The 18,954-nt window shown below is 41.0% G+C and overlaps 1 protein-coding gene across 1 annotated transcript in view; it reads left to right on the top strand.

Annotated features, from left to right (window-relative positions):
* IGF2BP3 (insulin like growth factor 2 mRNA binding protein 3) overlaps positions 1-18,954 on the top strand; it is a 37,668-nt gene that overhangs the window by 771 nt on the left and 17,943 nt on the right. Inside the window, exons 2-4 of the mRNA XM_089917094.1 lie at positions 1,097-1,148; positions 1,245-1,308; positions 10,985-11,266. Coding sequence (XP_089773220.1) covers positions 1,097-1,148; positions 1,245-1,308; positions 10,985-11,266 — 398 coding nt within the window. The remainder of the gene's footprint in view (positions 1-1,096; positions 1,149-1,244; positions 1,309-10,984; positions 11,267-18,954) is intronic.

Here is an 18,954-nt window from a genome sequence, read left to right as displayed (position 1 = left end):
GGAAAAATAAATAAATAAAAAGTTCATCTCCAGACAAACCTTGCTATAGATTTCAATCTGGACTCAGCAGACAAAATAAAAGCCTGAAAGGTACCACTTGAGGTAAACATTGCTTTAGAAGAACTTGCTTAAAGTTTAGTAGGAAATTACCATAGAAACTTATTTAGTGAGCTTCTTAGTGGTTTACCGTGTCCTGGGGGCCAGAAAACATTCTCAAGGGACTGTCCTTCAAATTTTGCAATTAAATTGATGAGTAAATGGTTCACTATAAATTAATAGAAGTTTATTTTGTTTTACTTTTCAAGAAAAACCTGTTCCAGTTCTTGGAAGCGCATGACAGTTGAATTTGGTTTACATGGATGAGATGTACACCTGCAGTTTATACTATAATAAAATTCAGTTGCTGTTTTAACAGCCTTTCATTAGAATAACATGCATGTGCAATAATGAAGCTATGGGAAAGATAGTTCCAACTGTACTTTTTCCAACTCAGTGTAGGCTTAGAAGACTGACAGCACAGACTCACTTCTTTTTATACTTTCTACTGTCCCAAGAATTGATAAACCACTTAGATTAGTCTTTAGTTCAAGACTCCAGGCAGAATATCTTTCTTCATTTTGCTAGCCTGCCTTGAGAGTAGTCTGTTCTGATACGTCTGTTCCAGCTGTGAAAGGAAGTTCTTTGAAAAGGAATATCTTAAAGATAAAACTTAACGTGGGCCCTTGTCTTGTGACTTGCTATACAAGGAGGAAGTGTGATGATGTGTTGGTGGTGTGTGTATGGGAATTACATGCTTCTTTGTCCTCCAGCCTCAGGGACCAGCAGCTGTAGCTTTGAATATTTTGCTGAGCCCCTATATTTCTTGGTTAAATCAGCTCGAAGTCAGGGACCTCGGGAGAGGCAGAAGAGAAAAACCCACCGTATGCTCCCTATGGGGCCCTTCCCTCACTTCTGTAGGTCCAAACCCCAGTTATTTTTTGGGGGGGCGGGGGCCTCATTTCCATCACAATTACTTTGTGATTTTAAAACCTAATCCTGCCCTTGTTAATAACATGGGAAATTGAAAGTTTGTAATTTTCTCTCCCCCTCCTGATAGGTGCTGGATAGTTTACTAGTCCAGTATGGAGTGGTGGAAAGCTGTGAGCAAGGTACATGTCTTCTCAATTGCTTTCAAATTTGTAAAAGGAAGAAAGAAGAAAGAAAACTAACCTATTTTTTCCTCTTCATTTTTTTTCTTCCTCTAGTGAACACTGACTCGGAAACTGCAGTCGTTAATGTAACCTATTCCAGTAAGGAGCAAGCTAGACAGTAAGCAGTTTGAAACTTTTAATCTCTGTGTAATAACTAGGTTAAATATAGTACTTATATTTTGGGCTGGTGGGTAGCAGACATAAACTTTATTTTGCAAAGTTTGACCTTGCAGTTCTTTTAAGTTTGAATGTCTAATAAGAACCTACATTGGTTAAAGTTTTTATTACATTTTCAGTATATCTTTAATGCCAAGAATGTAGTGATACAGTACGAAGCTGAATTGCATCCTGTTTGCAAAAAGCTCTGGGCCTGGGTATCATTGCTAAATTACATTAAAGACTTTTTTCCTTGTTATTGGTTATGATAACATATATTGTTGCTGTTTTGCCCAAAGCTGGTAAGTTTATCATGGGTTAAACTAACAACAGTGTTAGCTGTTAAGTTTGCTTGTTCGCTGATTTTTCTGATTACTGTTCTCATTTAGGAGTGTGCGGAAGTGGGATTAATGTAATTTGGTGGAAAAAAATTTATTCTGATGCAATAGGCAGAGTTTCACAGATCAAAAAAATCTTACCTAGGAAAAGATAATTCTGTAGGCTCGGGAATAATCGAATGAACTGATTGACCACTAGAGAGAGGAAATGAGGATCCCACAAATATTTCTTTTGACTGATCTGCTCAGAACACAAACATGGAGGGATGGCATGCAAGGTACCCAGCAGTGCTGAGTGTCAGCAGACCACGGAAATTTTGACCACTGCCAGCTAAAGTGCAGGCAGCAACAGACTGTCTGTGCTCTGTGTGGGAAAAGAAGGACCATGCTGGCTGACCCTGAGCCCTAAAGGAGAAAGGCGAAACCAGCAACAAGAGTGGGAATAGAGCCAGGTTACCAAAGGCAGTACCCACGCATGGAGGGACTATGAAAAGAAAGATGGGGGTGGGAAAGAGATGGAAATTTGCATAACACGAGTGGAACTTTATTTTTTAAATTGGTAATATTCACATGGTTCAGAATTTTAAAGGTCTAGGTCTAAAGATGTATGCAGTGCAGATCTTCCTCCCGGCGCTGTTCCCCACCTACCTTGTTCCCTCCCGTGTAGATAACCGTATGGAAGAACAGCACGTGTGTGTGTTCTTCCTCCTTTTTACCCAAATGATACCATAACATTTGAGTGTTTTATACATATAAATGTATCTCTTACAGTTGCATAGAATTTGATTGTATGGATATGGAGTGACTTATTCCCAAATTGGATTTTTAGTTCTCTTGCAGTTATGAACGATGATGTATTGAATCCCTTTTGCAGTCATTTTGCAAGTGTGCGAGTATAGCCATAGGTTAAATTCCTAGAAGTAGATTTGCTGAGTCAAGATGGATGTGCATTTTAAAAATTTTGTTGGATATTGATGAGTTATCCTTCCTAAAGCTTGAACTAGTTTAAATTCCCGTCAGCACTGTGCGAGAGTCCATTTCTCCGTAATTCTCCCTAACACAGGGCTTTGTCAAACTTTGCCTATCCAGTGGGTGAGAAGTAGTATCTAATTATGTTAATTTCACTTTTCTTTCTCAGGAGCAAAAGACTCGAGATTCACGTTTAATATGAGACTCTTAATATATTTTTTTTATTTTTTTAAATTGAAGTATAGTTGATTTACAATGTTGTACCACCTCTGCTGTACAGCAGAGTGACTCAGTTTTACATATATCTACATTCTTTTTTTAATATTCTTTTCCATTATGGTTTATCCCAGGAGACTGGATATAGTTCCCTGTGCTATAGAGTAGGACCTTGTTGTTTATCCATTCTAAATGTAATAGCTTACATCTACCAACCCCAAATTCCCAGTTCATCCCTCTCCCTCCCCCCCCACCCCCCTGGGCAACCACAAGTCTGATCTCCACGTCTGTGGAGGCTCTTAATATATCTTAAAATACTCATTTTTTCCTTCTGTTTGTATCGTTCATTTATTTTTAAAATGTTAACAGTTTATGTGAGGACATTATAGAAGCTGTGGCATATGTTGTAAAACAAACTGATTTCTTACGAACTTTATTCTTCAATCATGATATAAGAGGAATAACAAGAAAATTTCACATTTTTTACCCGAAGTGGATTGGGGGTAAAAGTGAGCAGTGAGAACACAGGGGCTCCTCCATTCATTTACATGTGTTAGTCTTTACAAAGACTGTAATAAATATTACTTGGTAGAGCCAACTCTCTGTTAGATGGGAGATGAGGGACAGCATGATAAACCCAAGGATATTTGGAGATTGTCAGAGGCCTGTCCCAGTTGTGTTATTTGACAGTTTATGTGAGGCTCGCTGGGTAGAGGGGAGGTGTCTCATTGAGCAGTTACACAGCTGTATGGGAGAGCGCATGTCGGAGACATACCCACATAGCTTTGCAGATGTCTGGAGTGAGGCTTCACGGGGACTGGCTGACATTTAGCACCCACAACCCCCTGTAAAAATTCCGAAGCATTAAGAGTGCAGGCATGGGAAGGGCAGACTGCTAGCCAAGGCAGAATGACTGCTGAAGGTACTCTCAGCATGACAGCAAGCTGAATGTGGAGACATTTTAATTCTAAAAGCACTTCGCAGTGATTGTTAGAGATTGTCAGGATCCTGTTGATCACGAGGAGGGACGAAAAGACTGTTAGGAGTTTGTAGTTTAGGCAGTTCTATAATCTAAACAAATAAACTGGGCATTTCAGCGAATGAAAAATCATCATGTCCTTCATTCTAGTAGTCAACCCATTAACATTTATTGAGTACCAATTATTGACCAAAAGTTGCCAGTGAATAAAGGCAAAGTCTCTGTCCTCAAGGATGTGCCTTCCAGTGCTGGAAAAGTATTTGGAGAGGGATTACCTGATTTAATTCCTGTCCAAGTTGAGCTTCCTTCTAGGAATACTGGGTTTTCTCCCTCTCAAGAATTCCAAAGATCAAAGAGAATTAGAAAACAAGTGAGTATTCAGAGAAAGTTAATAGATTTAAAGAATGGACAAATCAATTTTGTGTACAATGTTATGAAAACTATTAGTTTTCTAGTAAGTTTTTTAAAAAGATGTGAAGTGCATTATCATCCTTTGAGGAGAACTAATTTTATTTGAGAGGCATTCGATGTAGTGGAGAAAGCATGGACCCTGAGGTCAGGCAGCTCTGACTGTAACCTTGACCTCTCTGAGCTTCAGTTTTTCAGCTACAAAATGAGGGCTGACAAGAAACTAATATATTCATGCATATATGCTCATATTTATAGACAGTGGTCTTATCAAATATAAATTTGATAATTTACAGTAAATAATAATTCTTGTTCAACCCACTGCTTCTGGGCACCTGAAGAACAGCTGGATTTGGCTGGAGCTGGGGAAGGCTGGTCCGTTCAGGCCTTGCTCTGCTGAAACCTGAGAGCCTGTTCTCTGAGCTCCAGCAAGACTGTTGCCTAAACTAACCTGGCATGATTTCTTCTTGCCTTTTCCATTGCAGCCATCCAAAGCTAACTTCTTTAGGTGTTAAGGGCTGAGGTGACATTCTCAGCTGACTTCTTTTTTTCCGTAGCGTCTGTTACATGGGCATCTCTGTAACTGGGATGTGCTTGTGCAGGAGTGAGTAGAGCATGGAGATTAAGAGGATACATTCCAGAGTCCAATTCCATGGAATGGACTTTCTGTGCCACTTCTCTAGCTGTGACTCTGGTCAAGTTAAACTGTCTTAATTCAACCCTATGTGTAAAATGGGAAGGTGGTAAGAGTTCCTAAGTTAGCAACTATTACACATTTTCCCAACATTTTTCACTGCTGTTGATAACACCCTGTTATTGTACAGGATACTTCATTTCAGATAATGACTGGCCACTGACCCTCAGGAGTTAGGGACCAAGTTCAAAAGCCTCTTTTTAAGCTCTATGAATGACACTTTTAAGAGGATTCTTCAATAAGGCTATGTCTCTAAGAATTTAACATGGAAATTCCTGCCACCTTGTGGCTAAGAAAAAAATCAAACGTTAACAGTGCCAATATTACTAGGAAATGCATGCATTTGCTTTAACCCAAGCCTCAAATTACTAATTTACTAAAATAATACATGAGTAAAAATAATGAAAACTTAAAAAATAAATTATTAAAACCAGGAGTATGGGGCTTCCCTGGTGGTGCAGTGGTTAAGAATCCACCTGCCAATACAGGGGACACGGGTTCGAGCTCTGGTCGAGGAAGATCCCACATGCTGCAGAGCAACTAAGCCCGTGCACCACAACTACTGAGCCTGTGCTCTAGAGCCTGCGAGCCACAACTACTGAAGCCCGCGCGCCTGGAGCCCGTGCTCCACAACGAGGGAGACTACCACAATGAGAAGCCCACGCACCACAATGAAGAGAATCCCCTGCTCGCCGCAATTAGAGAGAGCCCGCGCACAGCAATGAAGACCCAACGCAGCCGAAAATAAATAAATAAAAATTTAAAAATAGATAAAAAATATGAATTAAAAAAAAGATCAAAGCACTTTATTAAAAAAACAAAAAAACAGGAGTATGTACTTAGTATTTCTTGTTCCTGGAAGCAAGAGGGACTTGGGTCTGTGGAATACCTATTCCTTCCATCTTCCAGGGATGCTCAGATAACAAAGACAGTATTCATTGGAAGATTTGTAATGGGTGACAAAGAACCCTTCAGAATTTGTAGGTATTTAGTTCTATTTTTTAGGGTTCTTATTTCTTTTCTTTTTTTTGTAGTTGGGGCTGTTTATTATCTGAGGAGCTTTTTCTAAAGATTGATTTGGCATTTTATTTTACTTTTTATTTTTTAAAATTGAAGTGTAGTTGATTTAATAATGCTGTGTTAATTTCTGCTGTACAGCAAAGTGACTCAGTTTTATATATATATTCTTTTTTATATTCTTTTCCATTATGGTTTATCCCAGGACATTGAATATAGTTCCCTGTGCTATACAGTAGGACCTTGTTGTCCAGGGGGTTCCTATTTCTGGTGTGTGTTTTTTTTTTGTTGGGGAGTAGGAATATAGTTTATATATTGAAGCTATTACTGCATATCTTTTCATATCAGTTTGAAGATTTGTATTGGGTACACACAGAAGTGTTTGAAACAACTTGGCTGATGGCTAAAGGGAGGATATTTACCCTTAAGCTTTGAAAATTATGTAAATAGAAGATTTATTCTGGAAAAAGAAACAATAGAGCAGGTAGTGAGACAAAGAAATTTGTTGCCCTTTTTGCCATTCAGAGATACTGTGAAATTTGCCATCAAGTTTGTTAGACTTTGTCCATGCATTACAACTTTTAAAATGCTAAAGATCATTCTATAGAGTTGTGCAGGTTGTCTTTGCATTAACTATATTTATACTATTAGTAATCTCTATCTGGTATTTCATCCCTACCACAGTCTGTGTAGCTAAGTCCTCTACTGGGCATCTAGGTTGTTTGCAGTTGTTTTTTGTCTTTAGAACTAGTTTAGTAATGAAGTCTTTTGTAGGTAAATATATGGGCTTTGTCCATAATTGTTTCCTTAAGATGCATCCCTGCAGTGGTATTATCAGGCTTTTGGTAATTATTGCTGAATTGTATGTCTCAGCCTCTTATTCTTGGTACAAGGAGAAAATGGAATGGTATGACTTTTCAATAATGGCTAAGCCTCATTTTGTTAGGATCTATGAGATACGCAGCAGTGAGGTCTAGGAATAAGAAAAAGAGATTTTAGACATGGAATTTAGAGTTGAAAGGGACCCATAAATCTAGGCTAATGCCAAACAACAACGACTTTTCCAGGGTTCCATGGCTACTTAGCCTTCAAGCTGGGCTAGAATTTGGGTCTCTCTTTCACTGCTCAGCTCTGTATGTGTGTACCATTGGATAAATTTAACCTCTCTGGGTCTCAGTTCTTCTTACTCTCTCATCCTTGAGATAAACTACTTATACTTTCTCTCAAGGCCCTTTCAGTCCTACACTGTGATCTATATCCCAATAAACTTAGCAGTGCAATTAAGAGCTACCAGCTAGCAAAACTACTCACCATCTTCTGAATGACTCTTAAAATTGCATCAGAGCAGAGTCAAGTAATGATGAGAAACAGCCTCCTGAGTAATACACATGTGGGATAAACATCCTTGAGTTCTGTTGAGCTGAACGCATGTGTTTTGAGTAATTATGATGACAATTGTTGATCACACGTCTTGCACGTACAGTAGGCTTGGTGAAAATACTATTAGGGTTTCCCCTGCACTCAGCAGACCACCAAATGGTATAGCTGAATATTAAGCTTTGTGCATAGAAAGGTTATAGTGGTTGACTTAAAATTCAGAAACTTGGAATCTTCAGTCATGAGAAAGTCATTGCTTGCAGTTAAGTTACTCCTGTACCTTCAGCTAGCTGTGTCCAAGTTTGGAGCACCGTGGGCTGAGGGGTTGGGAACCCTGCTTCCTTGGCAGTTAGCAGTGGGATATACACAGTGTGTGCTGTCTGCTCTCTGACAGGAGCAGCCTGAGTTTAGAGCCTTTGGGACCCAGACTGCGCACTGGGTCGTGGAGCCCTGTGCTATCTGACCTCCCAAGTGAGAGAATCTTTTCTTTTCCCCTCCAAGAAATCTTTTTAAAGCAGCACAGTGAAGTTTGGAATTACAGTTTATGCCAATTTGAGAGAGTTGTTTCTTGGGACACACATGACCTTATCTGGATAGCCCCAGAATACATAAAAGGATCTGGTGACTTACATGTTTATCTCTGTTTATTCCCATGGAGAAGGACGTCTGTCTGCCTGCCTCTCTCACTCAAGAAAGAAGCTAATTACTTTTTTTGGTAACATTACTGACTTAATTCTAGAATCAAACTTTACTTACCCTCTTCTGAAGCTGGCAGTACTCAATTTTATAGTGGGAAAGGAAGTCACTATGGACTGTATTGCCTTTTATCCCTGTAGGTGTAGTTAATTCCTACATTGGGCTTGGCTTTCTTTATGTCTTCTAAAAGAACCTTCAATGATCTGTTTCTTCTGGGCTTTTAAAAGGTTTAAAGTTGCTTGGAATGGGGAATTCCTTGGTGGTCCAGTGGTTAGGACTCTGCGCTTTCACTGCTGAGGGCACTGGTTCGATCCCTGGCTGGGGAACTAAGGTGCCACAAGCGGCCCAGCGTGGGCGAAAAAAAGGTTACTTTGAATGAATATCTAATTGGTTGAAACTTCTGTAATTGCAACTTCCTGTAATAAATATACATCATTGATATTAATAAAATCTCTCAGCTGTTGTCTTCCTTTAGAAATAGCCAAAATATTTTAGGGCCCTTAATCCACATATTCCTTAAGAAAAAAGGGGAGAGGGAAGAAGCAAGGAAAAATGTGTTAACTTAAGGTTCTTGTATCAGGGCATTGGTAAAACAAGTTTTGCTGTGTGCCTGCTATCACCTGTGAAGCTTATGAAAAGAATGCCATCTTTAGCTACTTTTTAAAAATTGAAGTATAGTTGATTTACAATGTTGTGTTAACTTCTGCTGTATAGCAAAGTGATTCAGTTATATATACATTAGAAAAGAATGCCCTCTGATACAGAAATCACATGGAAATATCCCAAGATGTATTGTATTTGGAAAAAAAGCAAGTCACAAGACTATGTATATCATGATCTCAGTTACGCTTTTAAAGAGGGTACTGAACACGTACACACCTGTGTGAACATATGGAAAGAACTGGTCCATCTGCAGAAGTTATCACAGTTAACAGTTACAGTGGGAAGGGTCTTGGAGGGTTGGTGATGGTGACAGAAATTTCTTGATACTTTGTTTTCCTGTATGATTGGGATCTTTTCTAATAAGAGTTCATTCATGTGCAAGGCACTGTAGGACAGTGATGGAACAGGGGATTGGAGTGAGAAAGGGCAGAATTCTGGGTCCTAAGAACATTGGTATGCCTTGTCTGGTTGCTTGGATCTGCCATGCAGTTTCATGGTTTTGGTACCCTTTTTGGTGCTGGGACTATCTCCCCCCGCCACCCTTTCCATCCAAGTCAAAAATGGAAAGATCTCCAGATAAGGAAAGCAGTACGTGAACCAGAAATGATCATTCTGAGCAACTAGACAGAGAGCATTTCATGCCTGTATTTCTGTCCCTGCCTGGATTGAACTCAGGGCCCACTGAAGCACCATCTGAGCAAAGAATCTGAGTAAAGCTAGAGAAAGTGTGAGGCCTTTTTAAAAAAAATTTTGTTGTGCACTGGGAGTGTGTATTATTAGGATTATGTCTGTGTATGCTTTTGAAACCTTGGTGATATCGTCTGTCAACTTTTTATTGAGTTTTTCAGTTTTAGAATATGTAGGTAAGCTAGAACACAACAGTTTGGATGACTGTTATAAACAAGGTAAGTAAAAGATGCCAGACATGAGAGATTACATGTCTACTCATATATATTTATATAGAAATTTAAACAGGCAAAATTAATCTATGGTGTGAGAAGCCTAGAGGAGGGGCAGTTACTGGAAGGAGGTACTGGTTGGTGGGGCTTCTGGGACACTGGTGTGTCTTAGTTCTGCATCTCGATATGCATGTTCACCTTGTGAAAATTCATTGAGATGTATGCTTAAGATTGGGTACTTTTCCATAATAAGGTTCAAAAATGAAAACAAAACAAAAGTAAAGCTCCCCTCAAAATGGATGAATGGATGCATGGATGGATGGATGGTTAGATAGGTAAGGTAGAAAACAGCTTCATTTGCTTTTTTTGGCTCACTACCACCCCTGTCTCTCTGCCCCAAATCAAATCATAAACTCCACAAGGGCAGGGACTGCTTACTCCCTTGGGGACTGGCTCATAATAGGTATTGAGAATTTATAGTGATTGATTAACCTGAGTATTAAATCCTACCCATCTCCGTTGAGTAGCTTAGAGAATTTTGTCCTTTGATTCTTTTTTTTTCTTTTTCTTTTTTTTTTTTTAATATTTATTTATTTATTTGGCTACACTGGGTCTTAGTTGCAGAATGTGGGATCTAGTTCCCTGACCAGGAATCAAACCCGGGCCCCCTGCATTGGGAGCGTGGAGTCTTAATCACTGGACCACCAGGGAAGTGTCCCTGTCCTTTGATTCTTAAAATATTTAAAATATTTGTATTTAAGAGGTTGAAGTAAGGGAGGTGTATATTCGTTACATCCTTTCCATTCTGATTTGGAAAAACTGGCCAGGATGACGACTGCCCACTCCTCTCTTGCTGTGCCGGTGCTCATAGGCTGTTACTGACCTTATGGGTAATAGCCTAGTCATGAGTGGGGTTTTTTTTGTTTTTCTTTTTTGTTTGTTTGTTGGGTTTTTGTTTGTTTCTTTGTTTTGTTTTGGGGTTTTTTTTGGCCACACCATGCGGCTTGTGGTATCTTAGTTCCCCAACTAGGGATTGAACTCAGCGCTCTCAGCAGTGAGAGCGCTGAGTCCTAACCACTGGACCACCAGGGAATTCCCTAGTCAGGGTTTGACAAAGTGTTTTTTTTTTACTTTATTGGTAGATGGCAAATATGTTCCCTTTGGAAACTTGTTGGTCTTTCCTATGTGTCCTTCAAAGGAAAAGTGCAGGTCGGGGGTGGGGGAAGTGTATGTGTGTTCTGGGTTTGCTACTTCTTCAGTGGCTTTATTCAGAAGTTTTAGAGCCAGTAATCCTGAGTGGATTAGGTGGGTATTGCTTTGCTGAAAGGTTTGTTTTATAGCTCGGTTCCTCTTCCCACCCCCTGCTCCTTGTCAACTTTCAGAGCTTTAGACAAACTGAATGGATTCCAGCTGGAGAACTTCACACTGAAAGTGGCCTACATCCCTGACGAAATGGCTGCCCAGCAGAACCCCTCGCAGCAGCCCCGAGGTCGCCGTGGGTTTGGGCAGAGGGGCTCATCGCGGCAGGGGTCTCCAGGATCCATGTCCAAGCAGAAACCGTGCGACTTGCCTCTACGTCTGCTGGTTCCCACCCAATTCGTTGGAGCCATTATAGGAAAAGAAGGTGCTACCATTCGGAACATTACGAAACAGACCCAGTCTAAGTGAGTATTCCTGAGTGTGTGGGGCCCTTCATGCTTTCCCCTTTGGATCTTAATAACAGAGTGGGTTGTCTTGGTACTTTGTGTCCTTCTGAACATGGTAATGATCCCTTCTTGTATGGTACTTGGGAATCCAGAAAATCTTTGTGATTTGATACCCTTTTTATTTTTAATAAATAAATAAAATAAATGTATTTATTTATTTATGGCTGCGGTGGGTTGCACGTGGGCTTTCTCTAGTTGCGGCGAGCGGGAACTACTCTTCGTTGCAGTGCGCGGGCTTCTCATTGCGGTGGCTTCTCTTGGTGTGGAGCGTGGGCTTCAGTAGTTGTGGCTCGAGGGCTCTAGAGCACAGGCTCAGTAGTTGTGGCACATGGGCTTAGTTGCTCTGCGGCATGTGGGATCTTCCTGGACCAGGGATCGAGTGGGATCTTCCTGGACCAGGGATCGAGCCCGTGTCCCCTGCATTGGCAGGCGGATTCTTATCCACTGCGCCACCAGGGAATTCCCGTGATTTGATATCTTAGTGTTCATTTCATATAAACCTGGGGCTAAACCTTAATCTCAAAGGGAACTTCAAATTTTCACACATGAATGGAAAACAAATGATACTTAATCCACTCCTGATGAGGGAGGCCCTGATAAACAAGAGGGCAGCTTCTAGGTTCTCTGCTCCCCCATCTCCACTCTGACCTCCAGTGATAACTGCCTTCAGTGCTTTTGGAAGTAATTTTCTGGGTCTAATGTAGAGATAGTTTTTCAGTCTTGCTTTACTTCAGTGAAGAATCATTCAGCTATGGTCCATAGTTACCCTGTGTTTAAGCCATGTAGTTAGAATGGTTGTTTCTTTAGGATGTTGTTTGATAGTTTTAATTTGCAGATTTTGAGGAATTAGAAGATTCTCCATCAAACCTTGGCGCTAACTTTTTAGGAGTAGAAAGCAGGAGCTATTTGTTTTTATTTACCACTGTAGCCCCAGTTGTGGGCATGTTGCCTTATATGTAGGTGGGTCTCATATTTGTCAAATGAGTGAAATAACTATATGTGAATTATATTTAATGCCCTTAAAATATATCTAAGGTACTTTCTCAGTTTTGAAGCTCCAGTGATTATATATTCATTGTTTTGCTTTAGTAACCATCCTGTTTGCTTTAGTAACCATCCTGTTATGCTGTAGTGAAGATTTTGACCCAAAGAAACTTGGTAATGAACTCTGTCCTCACCCTTAGTTCTGTAAACTGCTACCAGGCACACCTCTGGGACAGCTGCTGCCATATTTCCTGAAGAACTGTGGGTGTATTAGGGAGAAGAGGCTGTGTGTACAAATCTCTCTTGTGTCATTCTATAGGAAAGGGTAGGGAAGTGGCCCCTGGGCCAGCTCCAGAGATGACTGTGGATCATTTTGCTTTTTAAATTTAGTAAGAAAAATTATTATTTTGTGTGGTTCAAGGAGTTAAGCAGAGTCTTCTTCAGAAACTGCGACTAAACCTTGTGCTGTGTATATCTTGCCTATGTGTTTGTTGCAACAGGCTTAAGAGGCTATCCATGTTCATCACAGGCACCATGCCTGCCTTGAGCTGACTGACTCATTTCTCACGCAGAAACAAACGAACTGTGTCTAGTGGTGGTTGCGTACCCACTCCCCTGTGGAGTGACATCTGGTCCTGCCTTCCCCTGCTTTGAAGCAGGAGTTGCTGGGTGCTGGTTACGTTTGTGCAAACTCAGTGGCTTTGACTTCATAATGTAGAGTGTGGGGAAGACAACTGAACCACAGCCTAATCACTTTTCATCTTAAATTTGCCTGGTTTTAATATTAAAATTTAAGGGCTTCTTGCTTCCCTTGATTCCCCGTTACCTGCAGAAACTAATTATTCAATGGTTTGCCTTCCTTGTCACATGGCAGATTAAAGTTGTTCCTTTTAAAGCTACTCATTTCCTTGTAGGAGGAAAGAGCTTCTGTGATTTAAATTGCACTGTTTGTTTTATTTAAGCAGGAAGATGGAGGATGGAGAGGGAAGGGAAGCAATTTTTGTTGTATCCGATGATTCACTTGCAGCTCTGCCAGCAGATTTAATTAACTCTTGCCATTGAAACTAGTCATTATCAGATCTTCTATTTCTGGAATGGCCTCGCAGGGCTACCCTAATCTGTAAAGCAACATCACGTTCTCTCAGACGATCAGAGTTTAGTAATCCTTAACACAGTGAGCAGATGGAAATAAACCGGGAGGAGGGAGACTAACATGTTACCTACTAGAAGAGAGACAATGCTTAACAGTGATTGGGGATTGAAACCAGTGACTGGAAAGATGGTTCCTGAGATCAGAACTGTTATCTAAGATACTTTTTTTATTCGTTATTTCTAGATATCTCTTATTTGTTTCACTTCTACATTGCCCTAATTTTTAGTTACAGTTTTTAATTCTGAGATAAATCTTCAGTTTTCAGTCAGACATTTAGGAAAATGAAATCCAGGCCTTGATTTTATTGGCAGGATGAAGTGGTCTTTCTCATGACCACGAGTTACGCAGCTCTTCATCTAGTGTTTGAGTGGCCAGGGGAGCTCACCAGTACTTAATTTTCCCTGAACACATTTTTTTTTTTTGATAGTTGATTTTCTTCCTTGTACTTTTTAAACAGAAGACTTATTTTTGTATTTAATTCAAAACGTACAAGTATGTACGTTAAAAAAACAAAAACAAAGAGCTAATCTTCATCTAACCCCCAAGGTGACCATTGTTAAGTTGGGGATATGTCTTTACAGGACTCGTTCCTTGTACCTACTAACGTGTAGCCTTAAATGGTATGTATTGCATTTTTTTTCACATGAGATCAAGGACCTCTAACTATGTTGGCACCTGTAATTTAACCACATGGTTTCGAACAGCTGTATAGTATGGATGTAATGTTATTTAACTGTTTCTTCCTGAGAGGTATTTCAAAGATAATTCCAACTTTCTTTCTATTACAAATAGTGCTACAGTGAACGTCCCTGCACTAGTGATTTTCAAGCAGTAGTGGTCCCACCCTGCAGACGTTCGGCAATGTCTGGAGACATTTTTGGTTGTCACATGTGGATGAGAGGGGGCTGCCACTGGCATCTAGTGGGCAGAGGCCAGGGATGCTGCTGGACATCCTACAAGGCACGAGACGGCCTCCACAGCAAAGCACTAGTCTGATCCGAAAGGTCAATACTGCAAAGGGTGAAAAACACCCGTCTTGGCCCATGTATGAGACTACATCTGTAGGAGGCGTTACGAGAAGTAGGATTCTTAGGTCAAAAGATCATAAGCAGGGCTTCCCTGGTGGCGCAGTGGTTGAGAGTCCACCTGCCGATGCAGGGGACATGGGTTCGTGCCCCGGTCTGGGGGGATCCTGCGTGCCGCGGAGCGGCTGGGCCCATGAGCCATAGCCGCTGAGCCTGCGCGTCCGGAGCCTGTGCTCCGCAACGGGAGAGGCCACAACAGTGAGAGGCCCGCGTACCGCCAAAAAATAAAAAAAATCGTAAGCAGCTCAGCTCTGATAGGTCCCGGCGGTTTGCTCTGTACTCTGCACCGAACCAGAAGGATGGCCATGCCCAGATGCGCATCCTCTTGCCAGCACTTGATTTCATCCATTAACATGCTCGCAGGCCTAGAAGAAAATGACACCTTGTTTTAATGACCAGTGACGTGGAACATCATTTTGTGTTTATTGGCCATTTGTTTTTCTTTGAAGTGAAATTGCCATCTCTTTGGGTTCCATTCCCATCACTATTTGTTATGCACTTTCCTCTCTCGAGGAGGCAAAATGTAGAAAGAGCCCTGCCCGAGGAAACTGAGGAGCGAAATTCCCACATGTGACGGATCGTGGACATACAGTATAGCATCTGGAGTTCCACCTGGCTTGTGGAATTCCAGCTCCAGTCCTCTTGGCTTGTGTTCCCGTCCCCCTTGCTTTTAGAGCAGAAGAAAGCCTTTTGTTTGAAGCCAGGCTCTCGGACGTGAGATGTTTGACCTGTGGCACCTAAAAGGAAAATAAAGCACATGCAGCTTGGGCAGAATGAAAAGTTGCCCCTGCGTGAGCAAAGATAGGGGAGTACTGAAATTAAAATTGGTCTCATCCATGGTGACAGCTTATCGAGACTTGATGCTTTTGAGGGGGGTGAGTCATCCACTCTTTGCCCGGAAGTGCTGTGACTTCAGAGTTGGTAATTACAGACTCTATTGTGAATACATGCTTACAGCTCTTGTTTTCCTCTCCCTCTGTGCCCACCGGAAGAATTGACGTCCATCGTAAAGAGAATGCAGGTGCCGCTGAGAAGTCAATTACTATTCTCTCTACCCCTGAGGGCACTTCTGCGGCTTGTAAGTCTATTCTGGAGATTATGCATAAAGAAGCTCAAGATATAAAATTGTGAGTAAAGAGGATTACCCCGTGAAGAGGTTGATATTTACACTGTCTTATTTTGGAATTCTGTGACACACAGTTCTTGGGAATTGCCAACAAAGAAAGAGAAATACCGTCCCAGAGAGCGACAGAGGGTTGGCACTATTGATTCGGTAATAAAGCATAAGTCTTTTAAATCCTTTTTTTCATTCATGTTTGGATATGTTGTGAGTGGTGTAATGGGAAAAGTCTAGCTGTAAAAGAAGGCAATTGGGTGTCATAGGAAGCTCACCTAAGGTCCAAGAAGTATCCCTGGGATTTACCCAAAGCAGGGACCCCAAATCCTCACTCCTTTACTTGGAGCTCGTTGGAGCTCTGTCCATGTCTGCCCCGCCTACCCTGCAGCAGCAGGGAGTATGGAGGTGGGGAAATCCCTAATCGTGTGCTGCGGTAAACTGGAGATTGATGGGGCGTTTCAGGTTGAAACTCTAAGTATCTTTTGCACAGGAACCTTGAGCAGAGGTTGGGTTCTCTGCTGCTTGTAGCATCCAGCACAGTGGTGTGCTCAAAGCAGGATCCAGAGTAAGATGCTAGACTTAGCTTGGGGACCTAATGAGTAGCATTTAATTTGTAGGGACCTTTGAAATATATTACATATATTTTAATTATAAGGTATTATATGTTGCTGTATTTAGTACAGAGAAAAGTAAAGAAAAAGCCCACCATTCAGATAACCCCAATGACATTTTAAAACAATGCTACATATATGACTTGGAAATTCAGAAAGGTACACAGTGAAAAGTGAAAGCCGTCCCTTCCTGCTCTTATACTCTTCCCCCAAGGTGTAACCACTGTTGAGTTTCTTCTGTTTCCCTCTATAAATTGTGCATGGTACCTCCAGGACTGTGTTTTAAAATTATTCTGAAATCACACTGGTTTGCATTTGTACATGGTGTTCTGGTGCTCAGGGTTTCAGAATATGGGTTCGAGTAAGGTGTTTTCAAAGAGCTAACAGAATCCATTTTTGGAAGACATTCCCTGAGATGAATAAAAGAAAACTTTTAAACATTAACTCCTATCCAAATACTTGCCAGTGTTCTTTCACCCCCTCTATTCATGCATTGCTAGAATGTAGGCTAATGGTCAGCACGCTTTAAACTATACCTAGCAGAATTCTTCCTATATGGCAGGTAGGAAGTAAATGTTTAATGAACGAATATTGTCTTTTTACCCTACGGTAGGTTTACTTACCGATTTGATGGCCCTTTTTTTTGGTTTGTTTTTTTCTTTCTTTACAGCACAGAAGAGATTCCCTTGAAGATTTTAGCCCATAATAACTTTGTAGGACGTCTTATTGGTAAGGAAGGAAGAAACCTTAAAAAAATTGAGCAAGACACAGACACTAAAATCACAATATCTCCGTAAGTGCTGGCTTGCTTTCTTTTGAATCAGAAAACTTTCACACACCGTTTCTAAGCTGTAGGTTATATATTAAGCATTTTACAACTCTTGGAGCTGGCCTGTGCCACCATACTTATACTTCATTTCTCAAACTGAGTCTACTGCCTGCTATCTGTTTCTAACTCATAGTGAAAGTATTATCTGTTCCCACTAAAAAGGCAGGATGCACTAAATACTTCACATTCATATTTCCTAGCTGAAGTCTTGGTCAGGTTTTCTGGCATATACTCCCAAAGTTGGAATATATAACCCAGTGTATTATGCACTGCTGTGTAACAAATTATCCCAACACTGGACCACTGACGACAAGGGTAAGCATTGACTGCTCACCTAGTTTCTGTGGGTCAGGAATTCAGGAACAGCTTGACTGGGCGGTGCTGTTTGGGGATCTCTTGATGTTGCTGAGAAGTTGATGGCAGCTCTTGGAGTGAGGCCTCAGCTCCTCACCTCCTGGGCCTCTCCACAGGGCTGTTTGCGTGTCTTAAAGACACGGCAGCTCTCTTCCCTCAGAGTGAATGATCTAGGAAAGAGGAAGACGGAAGCGGCAGTGTCTTTTATAGCATAGCCTCAGAAGTCACACTTTTTACCATTTTTCTATTGCTGTTGACATGTTGGCTCTAGTGAGTGTGGGAGGAGACTGCCCATCCCTGGGGAGTGGGGATTTGGAGGCTGGCCCCCATGCCTAGGGCCATGAATGCCCTGAAATTATATGGAAAGGCCTTTGTCTTCTGAGGGTGACTTTCCTTCATTTCCTTCAGAGCACCCCCCAAAAAGTCGAAGAACAGTAGAGAGAGACTGGGGAATATGTTCACATAGTAAGGAGTTTTCAAAGAAAGGGATGGAAAGGAAGTGGGAGAGTTGTGCTTTGTGGGAAAGAAAGGAAAAACCGCAAAGTGGTAAAAATAACAAATGATCCTACCCTGTCTTGAATTTTATGCTCAGAAAGGGGAGGGTTTTAATAGAAAATAATCTTAAAATCTATTCTGGAAGCAACTATTTTAAAAATTGTAACAGAAAATGCTTGGCAGTGGAGAGGTGGGTTGAGCCTGGAGATGAGACCTACACTTGTTTGTCTAAGACAAATCATCTTCATTGTGTAGATGTCTATATTTTTAGCGAGTTTAGGAAGAAGTTAAGGAAAAATATCCTATTCATCTGGCTCAAGTCTAGCCTGAGACATTTTGCTAGTAGTGAAAATGAGAATTTGGACCCTAGGAATATGAAGGGGAGCTGTCTCAATATTCTGTATCCTTTCCATCTGTGTATTTAGTCTTATTTCCATGGTAAGTATCTCCCACTGGTTCCCTTCAAGGCTGTTGAGTGGCTCAGGCTTAGGTGGTCTCAGATGTCACCTGAATGGATTTTGAAACTTCAGCAGGAGCTGAGTGAAGCAGGGAGTTTCTGAATATTGCTGTTGCATTCTAACTTTTTAGTTGTCTAAATTGTCATCGAGGGACTATTTTTAAAATTTAGTCAAAATGGATTGATTTGTATTATTTCCTGAAGCCTACGTCAATCTAAATTCTAAAATTCCCGTCAAAGATAAGTTTAAATTCTGGCTTGCCCTTTTGGAATATTTCCGTGCTTATTCCTTGCTTGGCGACCCAGAAAATGCAATTGCATGAGAATGCCAGTTAACGCCTCGAATTGGTCAGTGCAGACTAGGAACATACTCATTAAAGGTTATGTTCATTTGCTTCTTGGTTTCCACTAAAACTGTAGATTCCTCTCTACATTTCACTGTTCAATTGTGAAAATAGTTCACCTTAAGTGGTCAAGAAGTGCACTCTATTTAAAACATGGACTTAATCGAACTGTGTACACTCAGCGATGTTTATTGAGAAGGTGGGAGGGGCAGTATTT

Source organism: Delphinapterus leucas, chromosome 9 (genome assembly GCF_059928025.1).
Source record: "Delphinapterus leucas isolate spDelLeu-1000000601 "Yukka" chromosome 9, BTC_Dleu_Yukka2, whole genome shotgun sequence".
Taxonomy (NCBI): Eukaryota; Metazoa; Chordata; class Mammalia; order Artiodactyla; family Monodontidae; genus Delphinapterus; species Delphinapterus leucas.
The sequence above is the reverse complement of the archived record's forward strand: the minus strand, read 5'-3'. Positions and strand labels throughout refer to the sequence as shown.